The 16,051-nt window shown below is 41.4% G+C and overlaps 1 protein-coding gene across 1 annotated transcript in view; it reads right to left on the reverse strand.

Moving 5' to 3' along the window:
- Positions 1–15,795, reverse strand: part of SLC16A8 (solute carrier family 16 member 8) — a 34,354-nt gene extending 18,559 nt beyond the window's left edge. Inside the window, exons 1-3 of the mRNA XM_030190046.1 lie at positions 15,570–15,795; positions 13,883–14,026; positions 5,615–6,463 (exon numbers count right to left, since the gene is read on the reverse strand). Coding sequence (XP_030045906.1) covers positions 5,615–6,463; positions 13,883–14,026; positions 15,570–15,795 — 1,219 coding nt within the window. The remainder of the gene's footprint in view (positions 1–5,614; positions 6,464–13,882; positions 14,027–15,569) is intronic.
- Between the last annotated feature and the right edge of the window lie 256 nt (positions 15,796–16,051).

Below are 16,051 nucleotides of genomic sequence, written 5' to 3' on the forward strand. Positions count from 1 at the left end.
AATGATGCCTAATAAGTTGTACAAATAAGAGGGATCTTTAGTCAGGCAAAGTTCTAAATGTGTAAAATATGCCAACTCTGTACCCTAAACATCCGGCATTTTTGGTTGCTGCTTAAAAAATGGCTATCGTGATATATGTGTACCAAAATTATGGAGCTGGTATTGTGTGTCTTGACCTTAAGGTTGATATTGTGTGCAGTGTTGTTCAAAGTACTTAAGTAAAAAATAAATGTATATTTTAATACTTAAGTAGAAGTAAAAGTACAATGAAGAACACATTAAAAAATTTACTTAAGTAAAAGTAAAAAAAGTTACTGCCTAATATAGTACTTTTTGAGTAAAAAATAAAAGCTCCGTAACTACAGTGAATGCAACTATTGTTAACATTCTTAACCCAACAATTTTATTGCTCTACAATTCAATATACTTTACTTTTTGTGAAATTAAATTTAGAAAATGACTGTCACTCATGTGAATGCGATTGTGAGTCTTTAATCCACCACAGCTAAAATGGTGTTTAACAACTGCTCTATCAGGAAGAGGATTGTTCAGTCTGATAAAAGGTTCCTTCAAATCAGGCCAGGCCATAATATTACTGATACCTTTTAACTGGGTCAGCAGGTATTGATCAAAGGAATCTCTATCTAAAGCACTTGACTTCCTTATAGCAAAAAAATGCTTTTATCATCATGGTTGTCATTATCATCTGCATTAGTAGCTCTAATTCATCATTTGCATCTTCATCTTCATCTTTGTTATCATTGTCATGCTGTCCAATTACAGAGAAGGCTTTCTCAAAGTTGAAATCATTGTCTGTTGTTGTCCTAACTATTTTTCGTCTGATGGCCAACTCTGAATATCTTCAAGAACTGATGCAAGAATGTCAAATATATGGAAACTTTCCAGTCTTAAGGTCAGTCATGCCAATGTAAAATTTTCCGTGGGATGTCCAGCAGTCTGTTGTGGTAGAGGCACAGGTCTGTTCACCAAGAATTGCAACCAACTTCAGCTTCATCTCCGCTTCAATGTGACTGAACTCACCGCTGTTCTGTTTGGCTAGAAACTAGTAACCAGTTCAACAAGCACAGGCAACTCTACTGTTCTCATAGGCTGTATTCCCTGAATACCAAAATGTAAGATGAGATGATCCACTGTTTGTGTGATGAGGTTTGCAACAGCAAAATCCTGTTCTAGGTTTTGCTGCTTCATTTGGTTTACTAAGCAATCATCATTCAAGTCTGTCTGCCACTTTTTCTTTTTACTTTTAACTGCAAGCATCAGAAATAACTAGATACAAGTAGTAAAAATTGGTAAAATTATTACTTTGATAAAAAAGTAAAAGTAACAAATTTTTCCTGTATTTCTTTACAGGTAAAAGTAACAAAACTTTTACTGAAGTACAGTAACTAGTTACTATTTACTTAGTTACCATACAATACTGATTGTGTGACATGTTCAGTGTCTACAGGGAAGGACCTTGACCTACACCTGTGTCCTGTAAGATGTTTGCTGCCTAATGCCACAAGCTGCCAAGTCAGGCTCTGGCCATGTATGTTCTAATCTGACAGCCTGTCATTTTTCAGGCCTGTTTGATCCCATTCCATGCGGAGACTGGGAGTTCTGACTGCCCTCTGCCATTGTCTTACCAAGCTGAGGCCGCAGGACCATGTGGCCATAGTATTGGCAGGCTTGGAATGAGGTAAAGCACAGCCCAAACTAGCAGCTCTGCCACATGACTTGCCAGGTGGGCAGGCAAATCCATATGTTGTGTTTTTATAATGGCTTCCAGCCCCAGGACAAAGTTTGGGCTTTCTTCAGACCACCTTAGTGGTACTTAGACAGAGGTGAAAAGGAAAGCTGAGTCTGGCTGTTCGGCTCATTCTTGTACAATGCCTGTGTAACATATGGCCTTGTTCTATTGTCTCCAGGATCCCCAGTGCTTTAGGGAGGAGGGAAGGTTTCAAAACTGTTTGAAATGTATAGCTCAAAAGTTATTAAAAAAAAGAAAAAGAAAAGCACTTAACTGGCAGAAAGGTGTGGCTATTACTTCTGCTAGACTCTCTCTTTAAAAATCTTTACTGAAAGCATCAGTATTGAAATGTAAACACAAAAGGTCAGATATTCAATTTCTACCCAGATATTCAAAGCCGGGCTCTGAGTGGGCTTCGGCTTTGAATATCTGGTTATTTTTAAGCCAGCTAACACTCCATGAGGCATATTTTCAAAGCATTTAGACTTACAAAGTTACATTAGTAACCTACGGAACTTAGTAAATCTAAGTGCTTTGAAAATGAGCCCCTATGAGCCACTTAAGTTGATATTCATCACTTAAATGACAATGGGTTGCTGCATAAAGATAGGACAGACTTTTATGTAGTCCTATTTATGCGGTAAACCTGGCTGCTTAAGGGCTGAGTATCAGCATTTAAGTGGCCAAGTGCTAACTCTGTCCCCCCAAACACCCCCAACATAGCCAGCTTTGCGTTTGGTACTAACCATGATATTCAGCAGCATGCAGCCAGTTAAGTGATGCTGAACATTAGCAGCTAGCCCTGACCAAGCAATTTAACTGGTCAACAGCCGGGTAAATCGCTTTGAATATTGGGCCCACAGTTTATAAATACCGAAGCCCATTTAGGCAGCCCTTTTTCCCAGCACATGCATCCTCCAACCTAAATAAATGTGCCCCCTTCTTGACCAGTTTCAAGAGCTAACACACCATGATAATCTCAGGATTAAGTGCAGTGGCCTGCATTTTTACAAATGCTGCTGGCTGCCACAGGTTAAAAAAAAATCCAGATGCTCAGTGGCAGTTCCCAGATGGTGGCTGCTGCTCAATATTTGAATACTGCAGTGAGTGCCTGGCACTATCCAGGTAGCTGTTAAATTATCTGCAGAGCAACTGTATTTATCCAGATTCACTTGGGGCTGCTTTTCGCTGTCCCGTCTTATCCATATATGGGGATGGGACTTGATATACTACCTTTCTGTGGTTACAATTAAAGCAGTTTACGTATTATTTACAGGTACTTATTTTGTACCTGGGGCACTGGAGTGTTAAGGGGTCCTTCTACTAAGCTGCGGGTAAGGGGGCCTGCGCTAGCGTCAGCTCATGTTTTTGATGTGCGCTGAGGCCCCTTTTACCATCGCAGTAAAAAGCTGTCTTTTTTGCTGGAGAAGAAATGGCTGTGTGGTAAGTGAACCACTTGCCGTGTGGCCATTTCGGGAGGGGGGGAGAGGGAGCACTTACTGCCACCCATTAAGGTGGTGGTAAGGGCTCCCGCAGTAACCCGGCGGTATTACCACCAGGTAAGCACCAGCACTACAAAAATAAAAATATTTTTGTAGCGCCAGAAGTGGGATTGGCACATGGCAAGCCTGTCGCTGTGTGTCAATCCTTTACTAAAAGAGCCCCTGAGTGACTTACTGAGAGTCACAAAGAGTTGCAGCGGGAATCAAACCCAGTTCCCCTGGTTCTCAGGTCACTGCACTAACCCACTCCTTATACTTATCACATGGCAGCACTGAAAATCACCAATGCCTAGATAACTTTGGTCTCTGCCCCAGCTCCGTCCAAGGACCACCCTGGCACTATCTGGATAGCGCTGGAGCTGTCTGTAAAGATATTCAGCTATAATATTCAGCCACTGAATATCTTTCTCACTGGTATTTATCCAGGTAGCAGGTGCTGCTACCCAGCTAAATACATTCAAATATCAACCCTTAAATACATTAAAATACTTTCTTTTTTTTCTAGATTGGTTTATTTATAGATTTATTGTGTTCTGAAACCAGGGCACTACACAAACAGCCACATAATGGTCAGTGGACTGAAGGGGAGTGCACATGAAAGGCTGGGGAGAATAAAGGGCAGCGTTAGAAATTAGGTTATGATTCCTTAAACAGGCTTTGAGAAGAGGACAAAGGTGTGGTACCAATATGTGTAGCATTTTGAATTTCAGAAGGAAATAGATTCAGGGGTATCAGGTGAGTGCAGAGAAGATACAGTCACAGGAGGTATGAAGAATGGTAAGGGCTGTGTGGGTCATCAGTCAAAAAGTGCTTGAGGCATATATTTGATAATAAAGCAACAGATGAAAGTGGGAGCAAGACCATGAATGAATTTCAATGTGAAAAATAGTATACTGAACAGAATTCTGTTTCTGACTGGGTGCCAGTCTGATTTTGACAGAAGTGGGGTGGTTTGGTCAAAGCAAGGTAGACGTAAGAGTCTGGCAGACGTAAGAGTCTGAGTGATACAGAGCGGGGGTAAAGCTGAGTCTGGGAGGGTGGCCAAAATTCAGTTGGCTTCTTCTAATCTGGAAAGAAGATGGGCCTGCTGGAGTACTTGGCAAGACTCAAACGAGAAGGAGTTTCACATTCTTGTGATATTCAGTAACTGGAGCCTTTGTTGGTGGGGGTTGGAAAGAAGGAAATCTGTTGGTTGTTTGACAGGTTTCAGTCCAGGAAGATGCTTAAATTTATGGCTGTGAAAGACAGTTTGAGAGATTTGTACTCAGTGGTAATAAAACCAGGACAAGAAGTGAATTTGCAGAAGGTTTGGTTAGCAAAGCCTAGCATCAGGATGAGGATTTTTTGCTGGTGGGTACAATTGAACCCAAGTCATTTTTGTGGGTATCAAAGAGGATCTCTTATGGTAGCTCTCATTTTGTCTCATCTTTCTATACCTCCTTTCCATCTCTCTCTCTCTCTCTTTTATCAGCCTTTTCACTTCCCTCCTGCCATTCTTGCTCCTTCAGGCAACACTCCCTCATCCCTTTTCCTTATCTCCTCTATTCTCCCATCCCGTTATCCCCCCCTCTCCTTCTAATTTGTATGTTTTCACCTTCCTATCTAACATGTAATACACATCGGAGCAATTCTATTACTAAATTTAGGCACCCAGTAGGTCCTTTTTACTTTTATAGAACATTAACATAACTGGGAATATATGCACATATGTGGTTAGTTTTGAGCACTTATGACAGTGTAGAGATAATGTAAGTGCTCACATCTAAGTACTGCAACTTAGAGAATACTATTTCACCTGCCCCACTGCTGTCATGTGCCATACATCAAAATGGCACCAAGGATAACGCCATCTTCAGGTCAGCTAGAGCCATTTTGACATATGGCAGTGGTTGGGTAGGAGCAACCGTGGATTACGCGTGTCCTGTTGGACCCCAAAAGATGGGATAAGTGGAGGGGAGTAATGACAATGCTTGGGGGTGGTGGGATGGTGGTAAGGAGGTACTTTTGTTCTAGTGTTATAACCAGATTAGATTAGGATGGGGAAAGAGTGTCAGAGCTCACATAAATTTAAAAAATACAACCAAAATTGCACTCATTTTTATTTTCATTATAAGATGAAAACTGAATGCAGCAGGAACTGCTCTTGACATTTCCTAGTTCATTTAGAATGAAAACACATCCCTAACTCAGAGGTGAATAATAGGGTCAGAGGTGGAGTCAGTAAACCCAACAATATCTGTCCATCTCTAATGTTAAGGTATTCCATATTTTTGGTTAGTTCCATGACCCCATACTAGAAATTAGATAGGAAAGTCAGATTATAGCAAAAGCCTAACAAATTTAAGTAAAGAAATAAATGTACCTGCTGAAGGAGGACCTATAAGCACTGCAACTGCTTCAATGAGGAGGACCAACCCAATAGCGCTAGAGAACTTCTGGGACCCTACGATGGCCATCAGCACCTCGAACTGCAGTGCCCCAACCATTCCATAGGAAATGCCAAAGAAAATGCAGAAAATGACTAGTCCCTTGTAGTCTGAAGCTCTGGCACTGCAGATATCAGTCAAGCCATTAAAGAGTATTGCAATGCTAAATAAGTAGGTCACCCGTGGCCGCACCCACTTCAATCCTGCAATGATGCCACAGGTAGGACGGGCAAAAATGTCAATGAAACCAATGATGGAGAGTAGGAAGGCAGCCTCGGTGTCTGGGATACCTATGTCTTTGGCGTAGTTGACCAGTAAAATGGGAGGCACAAACAGCCCGAGAACCAGGAAAAACTTAGCAATGGAGTAAATGACAAATCCTTTGTTGGAGAAGACAGAAAAATCAAGCAGTTTCTTGGATTTCTTTGACTTCTCTTTCTTCTTCTTGGTGTTGTCTCCGGTGACATCTGCAGTACCTTCCTCAACTTTGCCAGGTGATAGCATCTCCTTGCCCTCAGATTTGTCTTCAGTCTTTTCTTTGGTTTTGGCCTTCAGGGGTCTCATCACAGCTCCACAGGTACAACAGTTCAGGAGCAACCCACCCGTGATGAGGAACCCCCCTCTCCAGCCAAACTTTTCAAGCAGGAATTGCCCCAAAGGAGAGAGAGCAGAGAGGAAAACAGGGCTTCCAGCTGCCGCCAGCCCATTTGCTAATGGTCTTCTTTTATCAAAATAGGCACCAAGCATTATTAAAGAAGGTTGAAAATTCAACGCTAAGCCAAGACCTGGGTGGGGAAAGAGAAACAAGAGAAAGATATATATTGATTTGGATATATAAAAATCAGTTTATGTCAAGAAATTCTCAAACCATGCAGTTGTAGAACATGTGCTTAGCGCTCAATTTTTTGGCACCCTTTCTTGAATCTACCCCTTAAGAGCCTGCTTACCCAACGTGTGGTAAGATCTTAAATTTACTGTGTGGTAACTGACAAAAATAAGGTGCAGTAACTGTACAATGTCTGCTTTAAGTGTTTTGGACATTCCCACATCTTCCCATACAGTTACTACTGTAGGGACTTCTTTTCTCATGCATTAACTGCATTGCAGATAACAAGATACAGTTACCTGCATCTATTCAAGTGGCTTAACTGTGCCACATTATCTGCTCTGTTAATTGTAAGGCACAATTCCTGTCCATTCTCTACTCATTCAAGGTCAGCTCAAAGGCATCTCACATACTAGGCAAACCTTCAGCCAAAGGGGCAGCTTAAGCGCCATCCCTCTCCCTCATAGTTCACATCTCCCTTTCCCTTCCCTATCCTCCCCTTCCCCATGTCCAGCATCCCCTTCTTCTTTCCTTAACCCCCTGTGTCCAACATCTCCACTTTCATATCTCCTCCTGTGTCCAGCATCTCATCTTCCCTCCCCCTTATCCAGCATCTTCCCTCTCTTTCATTCCCCCTACTGGGCCTGCTACCATCACTGCCAACCTACCATCTCCAAGCTGGAAGCTGCAGTGAGACTCAGTGCAGGAACAGACCTTTCAGCACATGTTCACATAAAAACGCTGCTGCTTCATTCCCTCTCTCCAAAGCAGACTTCCTGTCAGAGGTTGGCAAGACATGGCAGGCCTTGACTGCAGGCCTGTAGTGAAAGACTCCCTACCAAATTGAAGCACATTAAAAGTGCTGCTCTCCTGCCATGTGGATGCTGTGCCACTGTCCCCAAATTCTGTCAACTGGACATCTAGTACTGACTCTGCACCGATTCTCTACCTATTCTCCACCTCAATCCATGTCAGCTGTTAACAGAAATTAGCACTAGTTCACTACCGAGGTGCCATGTTAACTGTTAGTGCACCTTAACTGCTATATTAACAGTTAATGCAGTTTAATAATTAGGGCTTTTAGGCTTGAAATACAATGTACACATGTTATTTTTGAATCCTACACACACTGTACCCCAGAAATGCCTCCTCTAAATGTGGCTAAAAGTACATCCATTGTGGGATATAGCATGCACTGTGGAAAGCCAATATTCAGCAAACAATTTATGCGGGTAAATGGTTTTTGAAATTGTTCCTATGAGGGTAACTTTAAAACAGGGCATCTAAATGAAGAGTCCAAAAAGGCCTTGATTTAGTAAAGAAGACACAGGTGCCTATGTTGAATAGCAACTTGTCTCCTAGTTAGATGATTTTAAATTATTTTTCTGTTTCAATATTTCTCTCTCTAAATGTAAAGTAGTGTGGTAGCCATGTCAGGCCACTTTAAAAGGTAACAAAGATACATGAAATCTTGAGTTTAGGCAAACAGCTGGTGCTCCTGCAATTTGATATATCATGAACATTTGACTCTGTAGATCGTGCTAAACTTCATGAAAAAATGAGTTAGGTATGGTTGGTCCAGTATTTAATTGGTTTAAGAGTTTTCTGGAAAATCAGTTACTATGTTTCAAAAATGGGAAGTGTTCCAATATTTGGAAACCACTATGCAGAGTCCCTCAGGGGTCTCTGCTTTCTCCGTTATTATTTAATCTCTTCATGTCTGATTTGGGATCTATTTATTTGTTTATGGGTTCTTACCTCATATCATATGCTGATGATATTTTTTTTTTATTGCCAGTTCACTCTGATCAGTTGTTAACTTTTGTCAATATTGATCTATGTATTACTAAGGTTAAAACTTGGGCTCCCAGTCAGTTACTTAAACTTAATGCAGACGACTAATATACAGTGAAACCTCGGTTTTCGTTGACTTCGGTTATCTTCGGTTTTCGTTGATTTCTTCAGTGAAAAATTTGTCTTGGATTTCATTGGTTGCCTCGGTTTTCACTGCTAATTTTGCGAAAACAAAGGGCGACCCATGCATTCTCCTGCTCATTGTGGCGTTGTTTCTCGTTATGTGAGCATCACCCCCCGCGTCTAATGCAACACACGCAAGATAAAATCACATGTGCTCAAATCTCATTTTCCCTGTTAAGTATTTCCCTTGCTAATAAGTTAACCCTTTCCCTTTAGTTCCTTCATGGGACTATATTTATTCTCTATAAAATGTGTTTTTGGTATGTATTTTGGAGTGTCTAGAACAAATTAATTGGATTTACATTGATTCTTATGGAAATAATTGCCTCGGTTTTCGTCTGTTTCGGTTTTCATTGATTGTTTTCGGACGGATTATCAACGAAAACCGAGGTATCACTGTGCTAAGGGTTAGAGTAATTCACCTGTTTCTTTATCTAATGAGATATCTTTATCAGTGGCTCACTAATCTCGAGTTCTTGATGTTATTTTAGACTCAGCTCTGTCCTTTGAGCCCCAGATAAACAGTCTGATAAAGAAGGTATTCTTAAGTTAAACAATTAAGACATCTGTTTTTCTTTTCACGAAGAGCATTTTGCTCTGGTGATTCAAGCTATAATACTTTCCCTTCTAGACTATTGCAATTCAATATGAATAGGTTTACCCTTGAAGTTATTGACTAGATTACAACTACTCCAGAACATAGAGGCAAGAATGATTTTTCAGTGTGCTAAATATGAAAGAGTATCTCTTTTGTTAAGTAATTTCCATTGGTTTCCAGTACAAGCAAGGAGCATGTTTTAGGTTATCTGCCTTCTCTTTAAGGTTTTTCACAGCCTGACTCTTGATTCTTTGATTAATTTATTGAGATTTTCTTCTTCTAATTACATATGTTGTTCAAAAAATAATTTCTTACTTTTTTTTCCATCTCCTATTGGTCTCCGTTATAGTAAGCATTCGAAGGCCTCCTTTTCATATTTTTCAGTTTCTGTTTGGAATGATTTGCCTTTAGAAATAAGGAGAACTTTTTCCTATCATTCCTTTAGGAAAGATTGAAAATGTATCTTTCTGAAAGATTTTTAGTAGTTTAGATGTAAGATTATATTAATATGTATTGGTTTTAAGCATTATTAATTTTTTTGTACTATCAGTCCACTTTTGTTTCTTGGACTTTGATATTTTCTTTCTAAACCACTCAGGACCAGCAGGATTGAGCGGTCTAGAAATTTCTAGATTAGATTAGATTAGGTATTCAGAACCAGCCCCTTCAAGCACAAATTTATACCTGTTCTGAAGAAGGTGTGAATGTGTGCGTGTACTTTCTGGGAGAAATTCTGCCAAAAAAAGCGCTATTCTATAAACTACACTAAAAGTTAGACGTGGTTTATAGAATACCACTTATGCACAGGGTTTGAGCCTAAATCTAGGCACATCCATTTGTACCAACAAAAACATGGTGCAAATATCGGCACCTAAATGTAGGCGTGTTGGCCCAATTGCGTACGTCATTCAAATCCACACCCACGCTCCGCCCCAAACCACCCATGACTCTCTCATTGCCGTGCCTCCTTTTCTGGGACATGCATAAAATTTAGGCGAAGATCACATGCCTAAATCTATGTGTGCACACCCTAATTGATTTCAATTAGTGCCAATAACTGCTTGTTTAAAAGTCAAATTGGCTGAGCACGCAACTTTAGTCGCCATTTATAGAATCAGGGGTATGTGTGCATTTGTGTATTTCATAAACTGCACCCTCCCCCCGCCCCTGTTCCTTCGTGTATGCCTAGGTACAGATTGCTATCTTGCAATGCACCTACGTTTTACATGTGTATCCCGGTACACAATTTACTTCACATGTAGAAAATGCTTTATAAAATTAGTCCCATAGAGGTTGTGCAATAATCAGTGGTTTACTACTGGAAATTCTGCTCTCAGTGTGTAAAGGATTGTGATCCTCTAGATAAGGTTTAGGGATGCCAATAGACACCAGGGTCAACATTCAAAGCAATTTAACCAGTCAGAAAGAGCTCCTGACTGGTTAAGTTGCTTGTTCAGGGCTAACTTGTCATATTTAGTGGCACTTAACCAGCTAGTGCCACTGAAAATGGTTAGTGCCCAAAGCAGCTATTTTGGGGGTGTTTCAGGGCAGAGTCAGCACTTGGTCAGTTAAGTACCAATATTCAGCCATGATAATCACATAAACAGGACTACAGAAAAGTCGTGTACATGCTCGGTTTTAGTGAAACTGAGCATGTGCAACACTTTGCATGTTCAGTTTCACTAAAACCGAGCATGCACATGATGTGAGAAGAAGCAAGGTAGACAATTTGCAAAGAACAGTGCTGGAGAAAGGCTTCAGCTGGTAGGGTTGGGGACCCCCACCAGCCAAGGTATGTGGGGTTGCAGTGAGCGGAGGTTGCGGCAGGGAGGCAGGCCAAACTGTGCCCCCCCACCCACTTTGGGCTCCAGATCCTCCAAACATTGAGTTCTGGCTATGCCCCTGTTCCTTCTGCTTGCATTACAAGACAAAACCAGCACTTTAATGTGAAAGATAGACAAGAAACCCTCTCTGCAAAACCTTCTACGCTACCCCAGACTCTCTTGGAAAAATTTTCAAGAATTCTAGCCAACACACTAAAAACATTTTCACTGAATATCACAATACCACAACTTTCACTCATTCTATGGCTATGTAGAAAGGCAGTCTGTTTCCGTATGAACTCAATTTTGAAAAAAATGTACTTGGTAGGTTTTGGAACTCACCTCTTCAAATATATATATATTTTTTTGCTTTTTCCTCTTGCTGCTCACTTCTCATAGCATTGCAGAGGGCTGGCTTAACCACTGGACCAGGTGAGGCTCTAGCCCAGGGTGCCAGCAATCAAGGGTGCCAAAATACCCAGCCTCTGACCTCACCTGGTCTATAGGTAAAGCCTTTTCTTCCCTCCCCCCACCCCAGTGCAGTCTCTTCCCTTCTCTTCTAGCACTGCTCCCTCATCTCTCTCACTCCCCCTTGGTCCTATAAAGTTTATGTCAGTTGCCACTTGCCAGCAGTGGTGGCAGCAGCATAACAGGCTGCCTTTGGCCAGCCCATGGGTTTTGGCTGTGCTGTGTCCTACCCACATGAAATTGTATCAGAGAATGCAGGACCCCGCAGAAGGAAGACTCAGTGGCTGGCCAAAGGCAGCCTTTCACATTGCTGCTGCTGATGATGATGACAGACCCATTGGGGTGGGGGTAGGGGGTAGGGTGTGTCGGAAGCTATGCAATGGAGTGAGGGTGGGGTATTGTCAAAGCAAGTTGGTTCAGGGTATCCATATCCCTTGAGCCGGCCCTGGCATTGCGCATTCACTTAAAAAAAAACCTAAACACAGAGATTATGTGTGTTGGGGGGGGGGGGATGAGGAGGAAAGCCAAACAGAGACAGATGGAGGACTAGAGAGAGGTGGAAGGTGAGGAGGGGGAAGCATCAGGGAGAGTGAGCTACAGAGTAAGAAATGGGGTTGAAGCTGCCACACTAGAGATGTACTATGCAAGCTCTGACACAGATAATAAATCTGTTTTATTGTAGATAACAAGGATCAGAACAAAAATAAAAAGCTAGCGTGCATAAATATATGTCTCTGTCAACAAATAAATCACTAAAATTCAATAATAATTCATGAGTTACGATGATTGTTTTTCCTTAGAGAAAACTATGCACTGCATATTAGCACAAGTGCAAATACAGCCCTCACACATGCCAATCAGCTCTAACTTTCTTTTTTCCTTACAAAGAGATATTTCTAGATAACCCAAACCATAACATTGTTTCCAAATTACCCAGGTGAAGAAATTCACTCTTCCCTCAGCTTGAGCTGTTTTTTTTTTTTTAACAGTGAGCCAACTCTGCCTAAACAAGATGGTTCGGAATGCAAGAAATGCTTCTTTGCTCAGCCAGAAAGGGCAGAGTTCATCAGCAGATGTGGTCCCATGCACAATCAATCTGCAGCATTTTCTCTGCAGCTGCAGAAAGACGCAGAGGTCTTCAGCTGAAGAAGCATTAAGTGCCAAGGATTTGATACCTGAAGTTGTCAATTCAGATAACATAAAGAAAAGCTTTTTTGATCTGTTAGTGGTTGATCTTATCACTGAAACATAATAGGTTTGCATGACTAAAAATTGATAGTTCTGTGATAAAGACTGTAGGCAGCTTTGTAGCTTGATAGTGCTTCGGAGTTCTACGTTTTCACCACACCTTGTCCGCTTGGCGAGTCTGGCATTAGAGAAGGAAAAGACTGTCATAATACCACGGTTTGTGTCGCAGAGAATGCTTCACTATTCATTTGAATGCTAAGCATTCCTTTTGCGAGTTTAGAATAGAAGTCCAGGTGGTTACTTGAGCTTCGAGGGGCAAAATCCCAAAGTTTGGGGGAAATAGTGATCCAAGTGAAGGAAAAAAATGGGAGTCAATTCTTGAAAAGCTGGTGGCAGAAGAGTACGAAGTAGCATTGTGTGAAGGGGTTGATAGGATATACAAGATAAAAGTAATCAAGAAATGATCTGACCATAGTATTGGTCAGTTAGATAGAAAGCTAGATAAGAGGAATGCTTTATCTTTAAAAATGGAGAGAACCAGGTCTAGTATATATCCCACAACATGGATGGGAGAAAGAATGTGTTGTGTAAGTCCTAAATCTGAAATAAGCAACAAAATGCAGGTGTCTTGGAGCGTATAGGGTTATCAATGTGAAAGTTGAAGTCACCAAGTTGCTGCATCACATACTGATTGGGCTAGGTTTTCCCAAGACATTGCATCAGCAGATGGAGGAAGGTATATTAGAGAATGTGAAGTAGAGTAGGTAAAAGTATTATTATCAAGAGAAGCTCATGATATTGAAAGGCGTCGGGTTGTAGCTCAATGAGGGAGAGGGACTTTGTTGTTAAGAGGTCCACTCCATCTCCTCTGCAGGAGGTCCTATGTATAGAGAAAGCTGAATATTCAGATGAGAAGCATTGATTAAGAATCAGTTCCTTCCCCCTTTGAAGCCATATTTCAGTTATACAAAATATGTTGCTCCCTGAAGAGACTAGAGTGTCGTGAAGTGCTACCATCTTTGAGCAAAGTGATCTGCAGTTAAGTGCCACAGATATAGTGGTAGTCAGTAATGAACTAAATGACTGAAATGAGAGGTGGAGCAGAGGATAGACAATGTGATGGTATACATGGAATAAGATACATTTACACTAGGTTATACTCATATTGTTATATAACCAGTACTTTTAAAAGTTTTCAGCAGGACGTCAGATGGTAAGAAACACAGCACATCATTTTGGGTCCTTGTTCAAGAATGGATTTTTCCACAGAACAGAATGGGAAAATGTCCTCTTTAAGTAAAGACATTCATCTTATTTTTCTTACCTGTAAATACTCCTGCTGTCAGGTAGAGCTGAACAATATTTTTACAGAAGGAAGCTATAATCATCCCAGAAGCAGCCAGCAACCCTCCAATGAGCATCACAGGGCGACAACCAAACTGGTTCACCAAGATACTGGAGATGGGTCCTGGGAAAAAAGCAAAAGGGACAATGATGCAATGCTGTACTGTCTCACTGCTCCCTCAGCTTCCCCATATTGGGTTCTCATTTTATTTATTTATTTGTTACGTTTGTATCCCACATTTTCCCACCTATTAGTAGGCTCAATATGGCTTACATAGTAGCGGAGAGGCATTTGCAGACTCCGGAGTGAACAAATACAATGTGATGTTGTGGTAACATAAATTTCATGTGGCACAACCACATTAGGGCATTGACTAACGGAAGATTTGTGTTATGTCCACTTTGCCTAGCTGGTTCACTGAATCTGGCTCCTATCGGAGCAAGGATCAAGAAACATAGAAGCCCTGCATTTATCCCACAGCGGGTAAAAGGTTGCCTTTTTTTTTCTAAGAAATAGCCATGTGGTAAGTGAACTACTTGCTGCACGGCCATTTCATGGGAAAGCACTTACCGCCACTCATTGAGGCAGCGGTAAGGGCTCCCATGCTAACCTGACGCCAACCAGGCAGCGAACGGCACTGCACAATTACTGCCAGGTAAACACTGGTGCTACAAAAAATGTATATATTTTTATAGCACTGGAAATGGTGTGCACTGGGGGTGGGAACTACCACCAGGCTGCTGTAGTATCAAGGCGATAGTTCCAGATTAGCAAGCAGTAAACCCAGGTTGGGCTTACCGCCGTTTAATAAAAGACCCCCTAGGATAACTGCATAGAACAGAATAGTATCTTTATGCAATTCATTGTAGCTGGTTAAATGCTGAATATCGCACTTAACCAGCTTTATGTTATCCGTCCATGTGTGCTGGGGTATTCAGTGCTCATGCTGGAAATGGCCCAGCATTGAATATCTGTTTCAAAAACACCATTGGCTTCCCATAGAGTATCAAATTTTATTTTTTATTTATATTTAGCTCACACCTTTTTCAGTAGTAGTTCAAGGTGAGTTACATTCAGGTACTCTGGGTATTTCTCTGTCCCAAGAGTGCAATCTAAGTTTATACCTGAGGCAATAGAGGGTTAAGTGACTTGCCCAAGATCACAAGGAGCAGCAGTGGGATTTGAACCAGCCACCTCTGGATTGCAAGAAGACCAGTGTGCTAACCACTAGGCCACTCCGCAAAAGACCACATGAACTGGGCTTGTAACATTAATTCAGAAGTGACAGTGCTGTAGTTCCATATCTGAAGCTACTTCCCTGCAGTGGCCTGCAGAGCACACTTCAGTCTTTTTCACAAGTACCATTTTGAAACTGAAAGGGGAGGATTTTTTCCAGTCAGACGTTATTTCTAAAATATCAGGCTTTTGTGGTGATTAGAGGGTTCATACCTGGTAATCTTAGCAAACAATACATGCACAGCATTTCCCTTTAAACTGCCTTCTCCTTTGTTAGTACAGGAGGCGGCCATCATGAAACCAGGAATGTTGTCACATGACCACATAACGGATCTGTTCTACTCACTGGAAAATACGCTTTTTTCAATTAGAATTATATACTGTACTGCGCTGTATCCTATATTTTGTTTGGAGCATGAATGATCCTCACCTGTGCCATACAGCATAGCCAGGATAATGGAGGAGATCCAGGCTGTGTCACTGTATCCCACATTGAAGTTATGCATAAGCTCTTTGAAATAAACGCTAACAGCCTTCGGAAAGGCATAGGAGAAGCCAGTAATGACGAAACAGCCAAGAAGTACAATCCAACCCCAGCCTCCATCTGGGGGCTTGACCCTGGGTCCTAGGGTGCTGTCTGGGACAGGTATACCCATCGTCCAACAGGTAAGGAGTCAGGTGGCACAGAGAGAGGCCCAATCACACCCTCTGCAAAAAGATAAGATAATGAGATATAATGAACGCCCCTTACAATCACAGTCCTCTAGACCAGGAGATCTCAACCCAATCCTCGGGACTCACCTAGCCGATACCCGCTATGAATATGCATGAGAAAAATTTGAATGTACTACTTCCATTGTATGCAAATCTATTCATACATATTCATTGTGGATATCCAAAAAATCTGACTGG

The sequence above is a fragment of the Microcaecilia unicolor genome, chromosome 1, assembly GCF_901765095.1.
Source record: "Microcaecilia unicolor chromosome 1, aMicUni1.1, whole genome shotgun sequence".
Taxonomy (NCBI): Eukaryota; Metazoa; Chordata; class Amphibia; order Gymnophiona; family Siphonopidae; genus Microcaecilia; species Microcaecilia unicolor.